This window comes from Dama dama, chromosome X (assembly GCF_033118175.1).
Source record: "Dama dama isolate Ldn47 chromosome X, ASM3311817v1, whole genome shotgun sequence".
In the NCBI taxonomy this organism is placed as follows: Eukaryota; Metazoa; Chordata; class Mammalia; order Artiodactyla; family Cervidae; genus Dama; species Dama dama.
In genome coordinates, this window is record NC_083714.1 from 107,269,129 (window position 1) to 107,282,285 (window position 13,157).

Sequence of the window (13,157 nt, forward strand, 5' to 3'; positions counted from 1 at the left end):
CACTGGAAAAGACTGATGCTGGGAAAGATTGAGAGCAGGAGGAGAAGGGGGCCACAGAGGATAAGACAGTTAGATAACATCACTGACTCAATAGACATGAATTTGAGCAAACTCCAGGAGATGGTGAAGGACAGAGAAGCCTGGTGAACTACAGTCCATGGGTTTGCAAAGTCGAACATGACTTAGTGACTGGAGAACAACAGGTTGCCTATGATTCATGTAGCAAAGTAACAATAGAAGGGACTCCCCTAAACTGATAAAGGATATGAAGCCAATTATTAATGTATTGCCTCCCTGTTCTAATTTCACCCTTTAAGATAAGTTCTCTGATAATGGATGGACTACTTTAAGAATCTCTCCTTCAGAGTGATCATGATGTTCTGTTTTCTCAATTAGAAGACACTGGATGGACATTGAAGGAGGAAGTAGCTCTCCTGTGACTTCTGCCTGTCAGAAGTGTGAGTGTAACGATAGCCTAGGTGTTCTGCTCCAAGCATGGGCCCAGAAAAACTGTCCTCATTGATTGGGCAGAAATAGTGTGGCCTGGTCATTAGCTTTCTGTGGGCTTCTTCATAGGGATATCTTGTGCTCCAAGCCACCTACCCACTGATTCTCCCTACCTGATTGCACTCATTCCTCACTTTACCCCACCACTAGGTTTATCTCCTGTACTTATCCCAAGGCTGCAGCCCTCACAACATTGAGGCCCTCCTGATCCTATGTATAGGACATTGCTAGTTCCAGGCCTCCAACTCCAACAGGTCCCTTGTTCCTACTACATGTCCACATGCTGGCCACGAGCTGTGGCTTTCCCACACTGATGTGCTCCAGAGGATACCTTCCTGTTTACTCTGCCACTGTAGACTAGCTCTGGTTCCACAGACTGGCTCTGGCATTAGCAAATTAGCAAACTTCTCTGCCATCCAGTAGGTTCTGCTACACCTTCTCCAATGAGGTGTGATCTCTAGCCTTGGGGAGGAATCCCCATTCCAAGTTTGTCTTTCTTTGGGCATGCTTCTCAAACCCAGGATACCATATAGAGTTTTCCTATATCCTATATATTCTACATGTGTCATATTTAATAATTCTTTATGTTTAAATATTATGTTTAATTTTATGTTAAATTTCTCCTGTCCACTGTCTATTTTCCATCTCCTGATTGGATCCAGATTGCTACAGAACACAACACCTACAGCAAACATAATTCTTGGAATTACTGAAAGCTTTCTTTTGAGAGTTTCATCAAGTAAGAATGTCCACTATCACCCAGAAAGTATAGTAGGTGGGAAAAGAAGGAACAAAGTGCTTGGAAAGGAAGATGTGAAACTGGCACTATTTGCAGATGATATAATTCTATACACTAAATTGTACAGGTATTTACAGACAAATTGGTAGAATCAATAAAAGAGTTTAGGTGGCTATTTATAGGATAAAATATTAACATACAGAAGTCAGTTTTATTCTATTTACCAGCAACACATTCACAAAATGAAATTTTCAAAGGCAGTATTTGTAAAATATGAAGTGCCTAGGATAAAATGCTCTCTTATGGGAAGAAAATGAAATATTATTGGGACATATTAATGAAGTTTTTATTAAAAGGAAAGGCACACCATATCCATTCAATAGCATTCTATATTATAGACAAGAAATCAAATCTAAAAGTGCAATGCAGTCCCAATTAGAACCCTAAATGGGATTTTGGTTGAATTTTTTCCGATGAATTGATATTTGAAAAGGATTCAAGAGAGGCAAAAAATAACCTAGGCATTCTTGAAGAACAAGGTAGAGTTGAGTGGCCTTATCCAAATATCAAAATTGGCTGTAGAGTGATAGGGATGAATTTGTAGTATTTTAAGTAGACAGATAAATAGAGCCACGGTACTTAATAGAGAGTACACAAACTAGCCCATACATAGGTAGATGTTTGATTTATGATACATGTGGCACTGCAAATCAGTCAGAAAAGGGCAGACTTTTCAATAAGTGGTTCACTGAGACAATCAGATATCCATATTAAAAAAAGAGAAAGAAACCCTACTCAACACTATACACAAACATCACTTGTAGGTGGATTTTGACCTAACCGTGAGAGGCAAAACCATAAATATTTCAGAAGACAATATAGAGAATATTTTCATGGCCCCAGGGCAGGGACAGATTTCTTGAAACAGAAAAGCACTAGCCATAAGGAAAAGAATGATAAATTTTGACTATGCTATCATTATGTTATATAATTAAGCATGCCTTAATTAAAGTCTGTTCACAAAGCACAGCACAGAAAAGAAAATGCAAACAACAAAGTGAAAGATTATTTTAGCCACACATAACCACTGATGGATTGGTATTTAAAACACATAAATAACTCACTGTATCAGTAAAAACAAGATGGGAAATAGAATAGAAAAATGATGAAAGAGTTGAACATGAATAGGCTTTCATAGGAGAGAATGTCCAAAATGTTCATAAACATGAGAATGTGCAAAAACTTAATAGTAGAGGAAAACAAGTAAATTAAATTCCGGCAATACTTGGTGTAGATGAAGATGTGCAGGCAGAGGAACACTCTATGTTGCTGCTGGGACTATAAGTTGGTACAACCACTACAGAAAACAATTTGGCACCATGTAGAAAAGCTGAAGATATGTATACACTATGGGCCAGTGATTCTCTTCTTGCCTGTATACCCAAGAGACTTTTAAATATGAGTCCCATGAAAAATGCCCAAGAATGTTCATTGCACCATTGTTCATGATTAAAAGCTAAAAACAGCCCCAGTATTCATCCAGTGTAGAATGATACAATCATATCACAATTACTTTGCTAAAATCGTGCGTTGGAATGCTAGTCAATGATGGAGACAAAAGGTCTAAGGCTACTAGGCACAAGATGGATGAATCTCTCAAATAAATATGATATAGAATGAAAGAAGCAGGCCATAAAAGGGAGCATGCAGTATGATTCCATTGACACAACTTTAAATAAACTGTATTGCTTAGGAATGCATACAAAAGGTGTAAAGTCATGTTTTTAAAAAAGCATTTTAGAAATGATTATCATAAAGTCAAGATAACGACTATATCCATAGGGGAGGGTGTGGGTTGTGATTGGGAGGAATACCAGTGGCTGTATTCTGGAAGGCTGGCAATGTTCTATTTCTTGACCTTGGTCCTGGTTACATGTGTTTGCTTTTACAATGGGCTTCCCTGGCATTATCTAAACCTGGCAGATACGTTATATGCACTTCTCTGTGCCTCAGATTTGAAAAAATAAATGCTTTCTCCAAAAACATAAGAAAGAAAAATGTGTGGTGTAGAAATTTCGATGAGGTTTGAACTGTTATGGATGAAAAACTTGATCTTTTAATCAAGAGAGCAGCAAGTGTCCATTATCATTAGAAGAGGCCAAAAAAAAAAAAAAAAAGGATTATTTAAACTTTCATTTAGTCACTAAAGACATCTGACTCTTTTGGGACCCCATGGACTAGAGCTGGCCAGGCTCCTCTGTCCATGGGATTTCCCTGGTAAGAGTACTGAAGATGGTTGCCATTTCCTCCTCCAGGGAATCTTATCGACCCAGGGATGGACCCGCATCTACTGCATTGGTAGGATGATTCTTTACCACTAAACCACGGTGCCCCATAATCTAGTTAGCACTTGAAACCTTTCTCTTGCCTGATAATTCACCCTATATCAATTCCCAACACATTGATGACTAACAAATTGGAGGATCATCATCAACATTAATAAGATCATTAAGCATCACAGGCCAAACCCATTACAGTGAGACTAGGCCACCACACTTAAGTGCAAGCAGGCACACCAAGGCTCCTGGGCAGGCAAAAGGCATCTGCGCCTTTTTTCTCAGGAGAGTCCACTACAGTAACTTAGGGTTTAACCTTATCACATTTCACCAGTACTGCTATCCAGAGATCTCCACGTGCTGGAGAATCGGGAGTAAGCTGAGGAATGTCCTCATCATGCTGAGATTGGACATGAACTTTACCGCGGTGTACCCAAAGCTGGAAGAGCAAAGAGTTGGTTTAGGTTGTGCACCTTATAGGGAGAAGCCAGGAGTAGGTTGGGTCTTCCAGATTTCAATATAAATTACTTCATCCTCCAGGCCTTGCATTTCTAGGCTCAACAGTGCTAATCTGTTTTGACCCCACCTCTTACTCATTCTAGTCTCTGCACCAGCAGGACGAAAAAATTAACTATGGGACAAATTTTCCTGAGGACATTGCTCAAGACAGTTCTGAATATGGAAGTCTCCAGGAAAATTTTTAAAAAGACACCCTTTTCCATAGTGTATTCTCTCAGGAATTTTCTGTCACCTATCAATCCAGCCATCCATCCATCCAATACACATGGTAAGTGCTAACTGCCATGCTTAGCACTGGGAGGGACTGGGGTGTCTGTGTTTATTTTGGTACATACCGTGAGGTTCCGGTTTCTGTTGCCATTTAGTAGATAGATACCTAAGGTATTCATTCCAGCACTTTTTACTGAAGTGAAATGCCTTTTCCCTTGTATCTCTGAAGACCTCTTTGATTTCCTACTAATATTAACAGTGGGACTTATTTATGTATACGAGGCTCTGCCCCTGGGCGTTCTATTCTGTTCTAGAGACCCTGTACAAGAATATTTAAATCACGGTGGCGTTAAACACGTTTTAATATCTGATAGGGCCAGTTTCTGCGCAGTGCACATTTTTTTTTTTTTTTTCCTCTTTCAAGAACGTGTTCGGGCCCGCGGCAGGGGGCGGGATCGCGCCTCCTCCGCGGATCTGGTTCCAGTGGAGCTTCACGGACGCAGAGATGGAAATCCCGAGGATGCTCCCGGCTCGCGGGATGCGACAAGGCGGCGGGGCTGGTAGCCCCGAAGGCGGCGGCCGGATCCGCGGAGGTCCTGACCTGCGGGCCGGTCAGGCCCCGGCGCGCCGCCTCCTGCTGCTCCGGGGCCCCCAAGATGGCGGGCCCGGGCGGCGGCGTGAGGAGGCCAGCGCGGCTTCTTCGTGCCCAGGCCCGGGCCCGAGCCCGTTGGCGCTGAGGCCAGATCACGCTAGCGGCTGTGGCAGCGGCGGTGGCGGCGGCGATGACTTCTTCCTGGTGCTGCTGGACCCGGTGGGTGGAGACGTAGATACCGCGGGCGCTGGCCAGGCCACAGGGCCCGTGTGGAGGGAGGAGGCCGGGCTGGGCCCAAGGCTTCTGGGGGGCGAAAGCGGCGCGAACCCCGAGGGCCGCCCTGCGCTCGGCCCCAGCTGCCTGTCGGCTATCCCCGCTCCAGTCCCGGCCCTGGCCCCGATCCCTGCTCCAGGCCTGGGCCCTGCCGCGGCCTTCGCAGGCACTGTCACCATTCACAACCAAAACCTGCTGTTGCGCTTGGAGAACGGCGTCCTCACTCTAGCCACGCCCCCACCACAGCCCGGGGGTCTGATAGCCCCGCAAGCTGGGATCCCGCACGCCGCGCAGCCTGGAGACTGTCCGGAGCTGCCGCCCGACCTCCTGCTGGCGGAGCGGGCAGAACCTGCGCCTGCCCCAGCGCCTGAGGAGGAGGCGGAGGGCCCGGCTGCTCTTGAGAGCCCCCGCGGGCCGCCAGGCCCTGGCCAGGGCGTGTTGCTGTACCTGTGTCCTGAGGTGCAGTGCGGACAAACCTTTGCCAAGAAGCACCAGCTGAAGGTGCACCTGCTGACACACAGCAGCAGCCAGGGCCAGCGGCCCTTCAAGTGCCCCCTGGGTGGTTGCGGGTGGACCTTCACCACCTCCTACAAGCTCAAGAGGCACCTGCAGTCACACGACAAACTGAGGCCCTTTGGCTGCCCAGCAGAGGGCTGTGGCAAGAGCTTCACCACCGTGTATAACCTCAAAGCACACATGAAGGGCCACGAGCAGGAGAACTCATTCAAATGTGAGGTGTGTGAGGAGACCTTCCCCACGCAGGCCAAACTCAGCGCCCACCAGCGCAGCCACTTCGAGCCTGAGAGGCCCTACCAGTGTGCGTTTTCCAGCTGCAAGAAGACATTTATCACAGTGAGTGCCCTGTTTTCCCATAACCGCGCCCACTTCAGGGAACAGGAACTCTTTTCCTGTTCCTTTCCCGGCTGCAGTAAACAGTATGACAAGGCTTGTAGGCTGAAAATTCACCTTCGGAGCCACACTGGTGAGAGACCGTTCCTTTGTGACTTTGAGGGCTGTGGCTGGAACTTCACTAGCATGTCCAAACTCCTAAGGCACAAACGGAAGCACGACGACGACCGGAGGTTCATGTGCCCCGTGGAAGGGTGTGGGAAATCTTTCACAAGGGCTGAACATCTGAAAGGCCACAGCATAACCCACCTGGGCACGAAGCCTTTTGTGTGCCCGGTGGAAGGTTGCTGTGCCAGGTTCTCTGCTCGCAGTAGTCTCTACATTCACTCCAAGAAACACTTGCAGGATGTGGACACTTGGAAAAGCCGATGCCCAGTCGCCACTTGTAATAAACTCTTCACGTCCAAGCACAGCATGAAGACCCACATGGCCAAAAGGCACAACCTGCGCCAGGATCTCTTAGCTCAGCTGGAAGCTGCAAATTCTCTTACACCCAGCAGTGAACTTACCAGCCAGGGGCAGAGTGACCTCAGTGATGCTGAGCTTGTGTCTCTCTTCTCTGATGTGCCTGGTAATAGTTCTGCTGCAGTACTGGACACGGCATTGGTGAACTCTGGGATCTTGACTATTGATGTGGCTTCTGTGAACTCAACTCTGGCAGGAAACCTCCCTGCTAATAATAATAATTCCTTAGGGCAGGCGGTGGACCCTCAGGCCTTGATGGCCACCAGTGACCTTCCTCAAAGTTTGGATACCTCACTGTTCTTTGGAACGACAGCAGCAGGTTTTCAGCAGGGTCCCTTAGATATGGATGATGTCTCAAGTCTAAGTGCAGGGCCGTTGGCATCTCTGAGTTCTTTGGCTGTGAAAAACTCGAGTCAAGAGCCCCAAGCTTTGACCCCTAGTAGTAAGCTAACAGTAGACACAGATGCTCTGACTCCTTCAAGCACCCTTTGTGAAAACAGTGTCTCAGAACTTCTGCCACCAACCAAAACTGAATGGAATGTACATCCTGACTCTGACTTCTTTGCACAGGAGGAAGAAACCCAGTTTGGATTCTCCAATCCAGCAGGAAACCATGGGTCTCAGAAAGAAACAGATCTTATCACAGTGACTGGCAGCTCATTTTTGGTATGAACTAAACTCTGTTCATTCCTTGCCACATGGCTTACTTTTATTGATGACACTCAATTTTGAGAATATTCTGGACTGAATGCTTAAATACAGTCATTTCTTATAGGTCTGAAGAAGAACAGAGCCCTGGGCTACAAGTTTGGAGATTTAAATCCTGATCTTGAGTCTGGAACTTGCGGGTTGTGTGACCTTGAACAAGTCACTTATCCTATCTGAGCCTTAATTTCCTTATTTATAAGATGAAGTGGTTTGAATAGATTGTTTCTAAGGTCTTTTCAACTCTATGATTCCTTGATAATATGCTTCTTTCCTTAAAAAAAATTAGAACATTTTTTCAGTGATGTTGCATGTGCTTTTTTCAAACATGCATAATATACACATAATATAATGAACATTCATGTACATGAGACCCAACTTCAGCTATTATCAATTCATGAATATTCTTGTTTATCTAATCTCCATTCATACCCTCTTCCAGTATTATTTTGAAATAAATACAAGGTATCACATAATTTCAACCATAAATATGCAATATATAGTTCTGAAAAGCATGGGCTCTTTTGGAAAAATCTTCAATTCCATTATCATACTTAAAGTTAGCAGTAATTCCTTGATACTGTCAGCATTCCAACTTATAATTGTCTCATAAGTGCTATTTGTTGTTAACATTTAAACAGTTAGAATCCGAGTAAGCCTCTTAAGTGTCTTTTTAATCTGTATGTTACCCTGTTGTCTCTTTGCATTTAATTCATTGAAGAAAGGTTATTTCACATGTAGAGCTTGTCATAGTCTTAAGTCTTGGTGATTATATCCATGTGGTGTCACATTCCTCTACACTCTATTTCCTTAATTCGGTGTTTGGATCTAGAGACTTGGTCAGAATGGGAATATGATTTGGGGGCCATGAATGTTTCATGTGTTGTGTTTTTTTGGCATGTGGCACAAAATGTCTGGTTTTCATTTGCAGCTGCCAGTGATCAGTGCATTAATTCATAATTACCTTTGCTTCTGATAGCATGAATTGTTCTTGTAGAGTTACTATTAGTGGAGGAAGAAATGCTGCTGAAGGCATATATAAAAATTCATTAGAAATATATTCAATGACAAAATATTTTCTTGAAGATAGAACTAACAAGGAGAAAAAGGTAACCAAAAATGTGTTGACTCTGCTCACCATTTATCTTCCTCGTCTCTTTTGATGATGAGAAGGTTTGTTTTTATAGAAATTGCCAGTCAGAACTTTGACATGAAACAGCATGTGCTTGCTTAGTTACTCATTTGTGTCTGACTCTGCGACCTCATGGACTGTAGCCCGCCAGGCTCCTCTGTCCATGGGATTTTCCATGGCAAGAATACTGGAGTGGGTAGCCATTCCCTTCTCCAGGTTATCTTCCTGACCCCGGTCTCAAACCTGGGTCTCCTGTATTGCAGGCAGTTTCTTTACCATCTGAGCCACTAGGGAAGCCTGACATGAAACAGAACTGGGGTCAGATTCATGTTGAATAAGTGGCCTTGAATAAATTAGTTTCACTAAGCTTCAGATTCCTAGCTGTCAAATGATCATAGCAATGCACATACATAGCTAACACACCTGGGACTTTTAATTCTTTCCAGTTTTTAATAGGTAAGGAAAAATATTACATGCTTTGGCTTATCTTGTTGAATTTATACAGTCCTTTTACCCTCTCAATCCTCCTAACTATAAAGAAGAAATTGGGATAATTAGATCCTGTTCCTGTCTAGACAATAAGGTTTGTGAGAGTTAGGGTGAAGCAAGATGGGGAAATCTCTTTATTCCCTCCACTATTTTATTTCCTCCCCTCCAGGAATTTCTGTGGCTAATGCCAGAAGTGGAAATATTACTCACAGGTATATCTGCATCCCTATTCATTAGACCAATCTGTCACCATCTTTGCTCTCTTTCAGAGTTAGACTTTGCTGTAACTGCAAAATCACTTGTGCATGAAATTGATAATGCAGCAGAGAAAGTTTCTTCCTCTCTGTGGTTTGAAGAGCTCATTGCATTTTCCCAGAGTTGAAAGGAAAGGTTGAAGCTGAATATTGTGTAAAATGTTTGTCTTACATGAGTGTGGCATTTTGAATTTTGTGGAATATCTTCACAACTGTTGTTCAGAGCAACCCCGTGTGGTGGTTTTGACACAGTCTGCTGTGACTCATGTCATTTTAGCAAATGCACATTCCAAATGGACTTTGGCTAGTGACTGACAGTTCTATATATAGCTTAAAACAAAGAAGATAAATTCTTTTCACCTCTCCCTTCCCACTCCTCCAAGTTTCATGATTTATTACTGTGTCATAACTAGCTGCTAATTTCCACTTTAATTGGTTTCTGTTACTTTGTGTTTACTTTCTCCCCCGTGCTTGTAAGTGCATTCCAGCCCTTGCCATGCCTTACTTTTTGTTTTTTAATGGATAGATCTCTTCTTGCCACTATTCCTCAGATCTCCTCATAGACATTTTCTTCTATTGATAACATTTGCTGAGTGTACACTGCAGTTGTGTGCATAGTAAGAAGTTATTTTCTGAGCTTAAATAATCCTGTGTGTATATATATGACTCAGATGATATAAGACATTATTTTCTATATTGTGCAGACAAGAAATGGATTTCTGTTTCATTATTTCCATTTTTAAGAAGTTTTTGCCAAGGAGTTCAGTTAAACTCTTTATTTGCTGTAGTGTACTAGCCCAGTAGTGTTTGCATGTGAATGTCCATGGACGACATTTATTGTAGCGCTTTGGAAGTGCACCCAAAAATTGTCACTTTGAAATGTTTATGTACTGTGTGTAAGGGGGTATACACACACATCCACATAAATATATTTTTAAAGTGGTTTTATTCATTTAGTGGTAAAAAGTAGACATACTTTTGTAAATCAGAAAAGTGATCAGAATTTCATTGTGTCTACTCAGTGTTTTCTCTCTTTGCTTTAGAAATATTTGTATTCATAAAGCACATTTAAAAATATTGTAATTCATTAAGGACTCTTAAATTGACCACTATATTGCATATCTGGCAGTTAACGTGTGTCGAGGATTGGAATGAACACACAAGTAGCGAACATCAAATAAATTACTTACATATGAAGAGAATTTATACTGTGATTTCTTTTTTTGAATTCCTTAAACCAAGTTCCGTCCAATAAAAAAATTACTATACTTTTTCCTGCTCATTGAATTTTCAAAGGACAGATGTTAACTTTCCTCATGGGTTCACAGGATTTCATTGAACAAATTTGTTCAAATAATTCCCTTTCAACTCCATTTTCTAAAAAAACGGTGGACCTTTTTATACTTTAAAGGTATGAAGTTGAATTTCTGTTGTTGATGGTTTAAAATTGCCATCACTCCTTTTAAATAATTGTACACATTTTAATTTAATCCTATTTCCTTTCTGCTTCTCCTCCATTTGGTTTATTAAAAAATTTTCCAGTTAGAAGCATAATAATATAATGGCTTAAAACAGGTTTATTTCTGGGTACTCTATTGATCATGTTAAAAATATATTGGCCTTGGCATTTTTACCAAGTAATGTAATGAATATAACACAATGCTGAATAGCAGGAGTTAATTATGGGTAAATTATGAAATTTATTTGTCTCTTCATGTTCTTATCCAGGAGGCATATAAGAAGGCAATTTATTAACTGGAGGTACCACTGTATTTATTCCAAGTTAATAAATACTTATTAAGCATCATTGTGCAAAATACAATGTAACATATTAAGGGCTCAATGAGAAGAGTAATATTCAACTCTGACGTTTGCAAAGATTACAGTTGATGGGAGACAGAAAAAAGATTAAATGGAGAAGAGAAACAGGAAAATTTAATTTGGTACCAAACTGACTGGCAGGTGAAAAAAGAAAAGCAGTAAGAATAATGAGTTTATTCTGAACACAGATGAGAGCCAGTGAACATGTTTAAATACAGGAGTCAGATCATGAAAATGATATCTTAGAGCATTAATATAATGGAAGTGTATGATGTGGATTAGACGGTGCATGTGTGCAGGCTAAGTTGCTTTAGTTATGTCCAACTCTGTGTGACCCTATGATCTGGAGCCCACCAGGCTCCTCTGTCCATGGGATTTTCCAGGCAGAAATACTGGAGTGGGTTGCCATACTCTCCTCCAGGGGACCTTACCAAACCAGGGATCGAACCCGCATCTCTTATGCCTCCTGCATTGGCAGGTGGGTTCTTTATCACTAGTGACACCTGGGAAGCCTGAATTAGATGGTAGAGACTGAATAGAAAACCAGTGAGAAAGCTTTTGCAACAGTGCAGGTGTTCTATGATGACACATGAACCCTGGACTAGATGTTGTCAGTGAGAAATGACAAGTAGGAACACACATTAGGGAGATAGCTAGCATCATAGAAAATTAGAAATAACTCAAGTTTCCTTGGGGACTGTAATAATCATTTTCACTTAACAGTGAAGTAAGTAAGAAAGTCTTTTTTGGAAATAAGTGTGTTAAGATGGTGTTTAGCTAAATGATAATTTTAAAATAATTGTTATTCCTGCATAAATTATCCATATTGTGCTTTATGTGCTTTCTAAACAGCAACTGAGGGCCACTTCCTCTTTCTTAGTTCCCTCAGGCATTCTTAGAACTACCTATACAGTTCTGATCCTTTTATTTCCCTTTCAATTATGAGAGGCCTCTTCACCTTGTCTTGAGTGAGACACTGAACAACATGGTTACTATTTAGTTTACATGGCTATTGAGAACTTGAAATGGGCCTATTATGAATTAAGACTGAATTTTTAATTAAATTTAATTTAAATTGAATCTGAAACAGTTTAAAATATTTTCTATTAAACACAACTTTACTGTTTTAGTAGGATTAAATTTCACTTTAATTATTGAAATTTTAACATCCAAATTGAGATGTACTGTAAAATACAAACATAATTTTGAAGGCTTAGTAAACAAAAATATTTCATAGTATTTTTTATTGATTGCACATTGAATAATATTTGAATATTTTTCAGTTTTATTGAGGTATAATTGACAATAAAATTGTAAAATATTTAAAATGTACATTGTGGTGGTTTGATATTTGTATACATTGTGAGAGGTGTTAACTAACTAGACCCTATTCCTAGGGTCTAGTTAGTTAACACACCCATCAAGTTACATATTTATTCATTTTTGAGGGGTGAGAACATTATATTTTAAGTATACTTGCTTAAAGTAATATAACAGTAAAATTAATCCTAATCATTTTTTACTTTTAAAAATGTGGGTATAGGAAATTTTAAATTATGCATTATAGCAATTAAAATGTTTTAAAAATTAAAAGCTACAGATATTACTCTTATTAAGTTTCTATTGGAAAGCACCAATCTGGATGTAACATTACCTCTCCAGACTACTCCGCATCAAAATGAGTTATTCAATCTCTGCTGTGCATTGAGTATCTTTTCTACTACTGTGCTTAAGGTTTAGTAGTTATTCTATTATATATTTAGGGTAAAATGATTTAAGTATTATCACAGACTCTGCCACAATTTGATGAATTGTTACTATGAATTTGAGTGATTCTTCATGAAAATTTTATTTTCTGAAGTGAGTTTTACCTGCATTTGTCTCAGTTGGAACAGGCTAGTAGTAGAATCATCAAAGTCCAACATGACTGGATCTTTGTGAGATTGGCTTGTTGCTCCGTAGCCAGAGTTACATCTGTCACTAGAGAAAATTGAGAGGCAAGTGGTGGCATAAGAATGTAGTCATGAGAACCCCTATCATTGTCTTTCCATTTTATAATTGGTTTATACACTAAAGAGATAACCTTAAAAAGAGTGGAAGAAAAATAGTGAAAAATCAAAGAAGGAGCATGAATTAGGAATTAGGCTGTATTTAATGGTAAATTTGCTTTACCTACATTGTCCCAGATTGTCAACTAATTTTCATT

General features: G+C 40.9%; 1 protein-coding gene across 1 annotated transcript; it reads left to right on the forward strand.

Annotated features, from left to right (window-relative positions):
- Positions 1 to 4,746: 4,746 nt before the first annotated feature.
- Positions 4,747 to 10,332, forward strand: LOC133051472 (zinc finger X-linked protein ZXDB-like). Its single transcript, XM_061135908.1, has one exon. The coding sequence runs from the start codon at positions 4,817 to 4,819 to the stop codon at positions 7,220 to 7,222; it is 2,406 nt and encodes an 801-aa protein (XP_060991891.1). The 5' UTR covers positions 4,747 to 4,816; the 3' UTR covers positions 7,223 to 10,332.
- Positions 10,333 to 13,157: the final 2,825 nt, after the last annotated feature.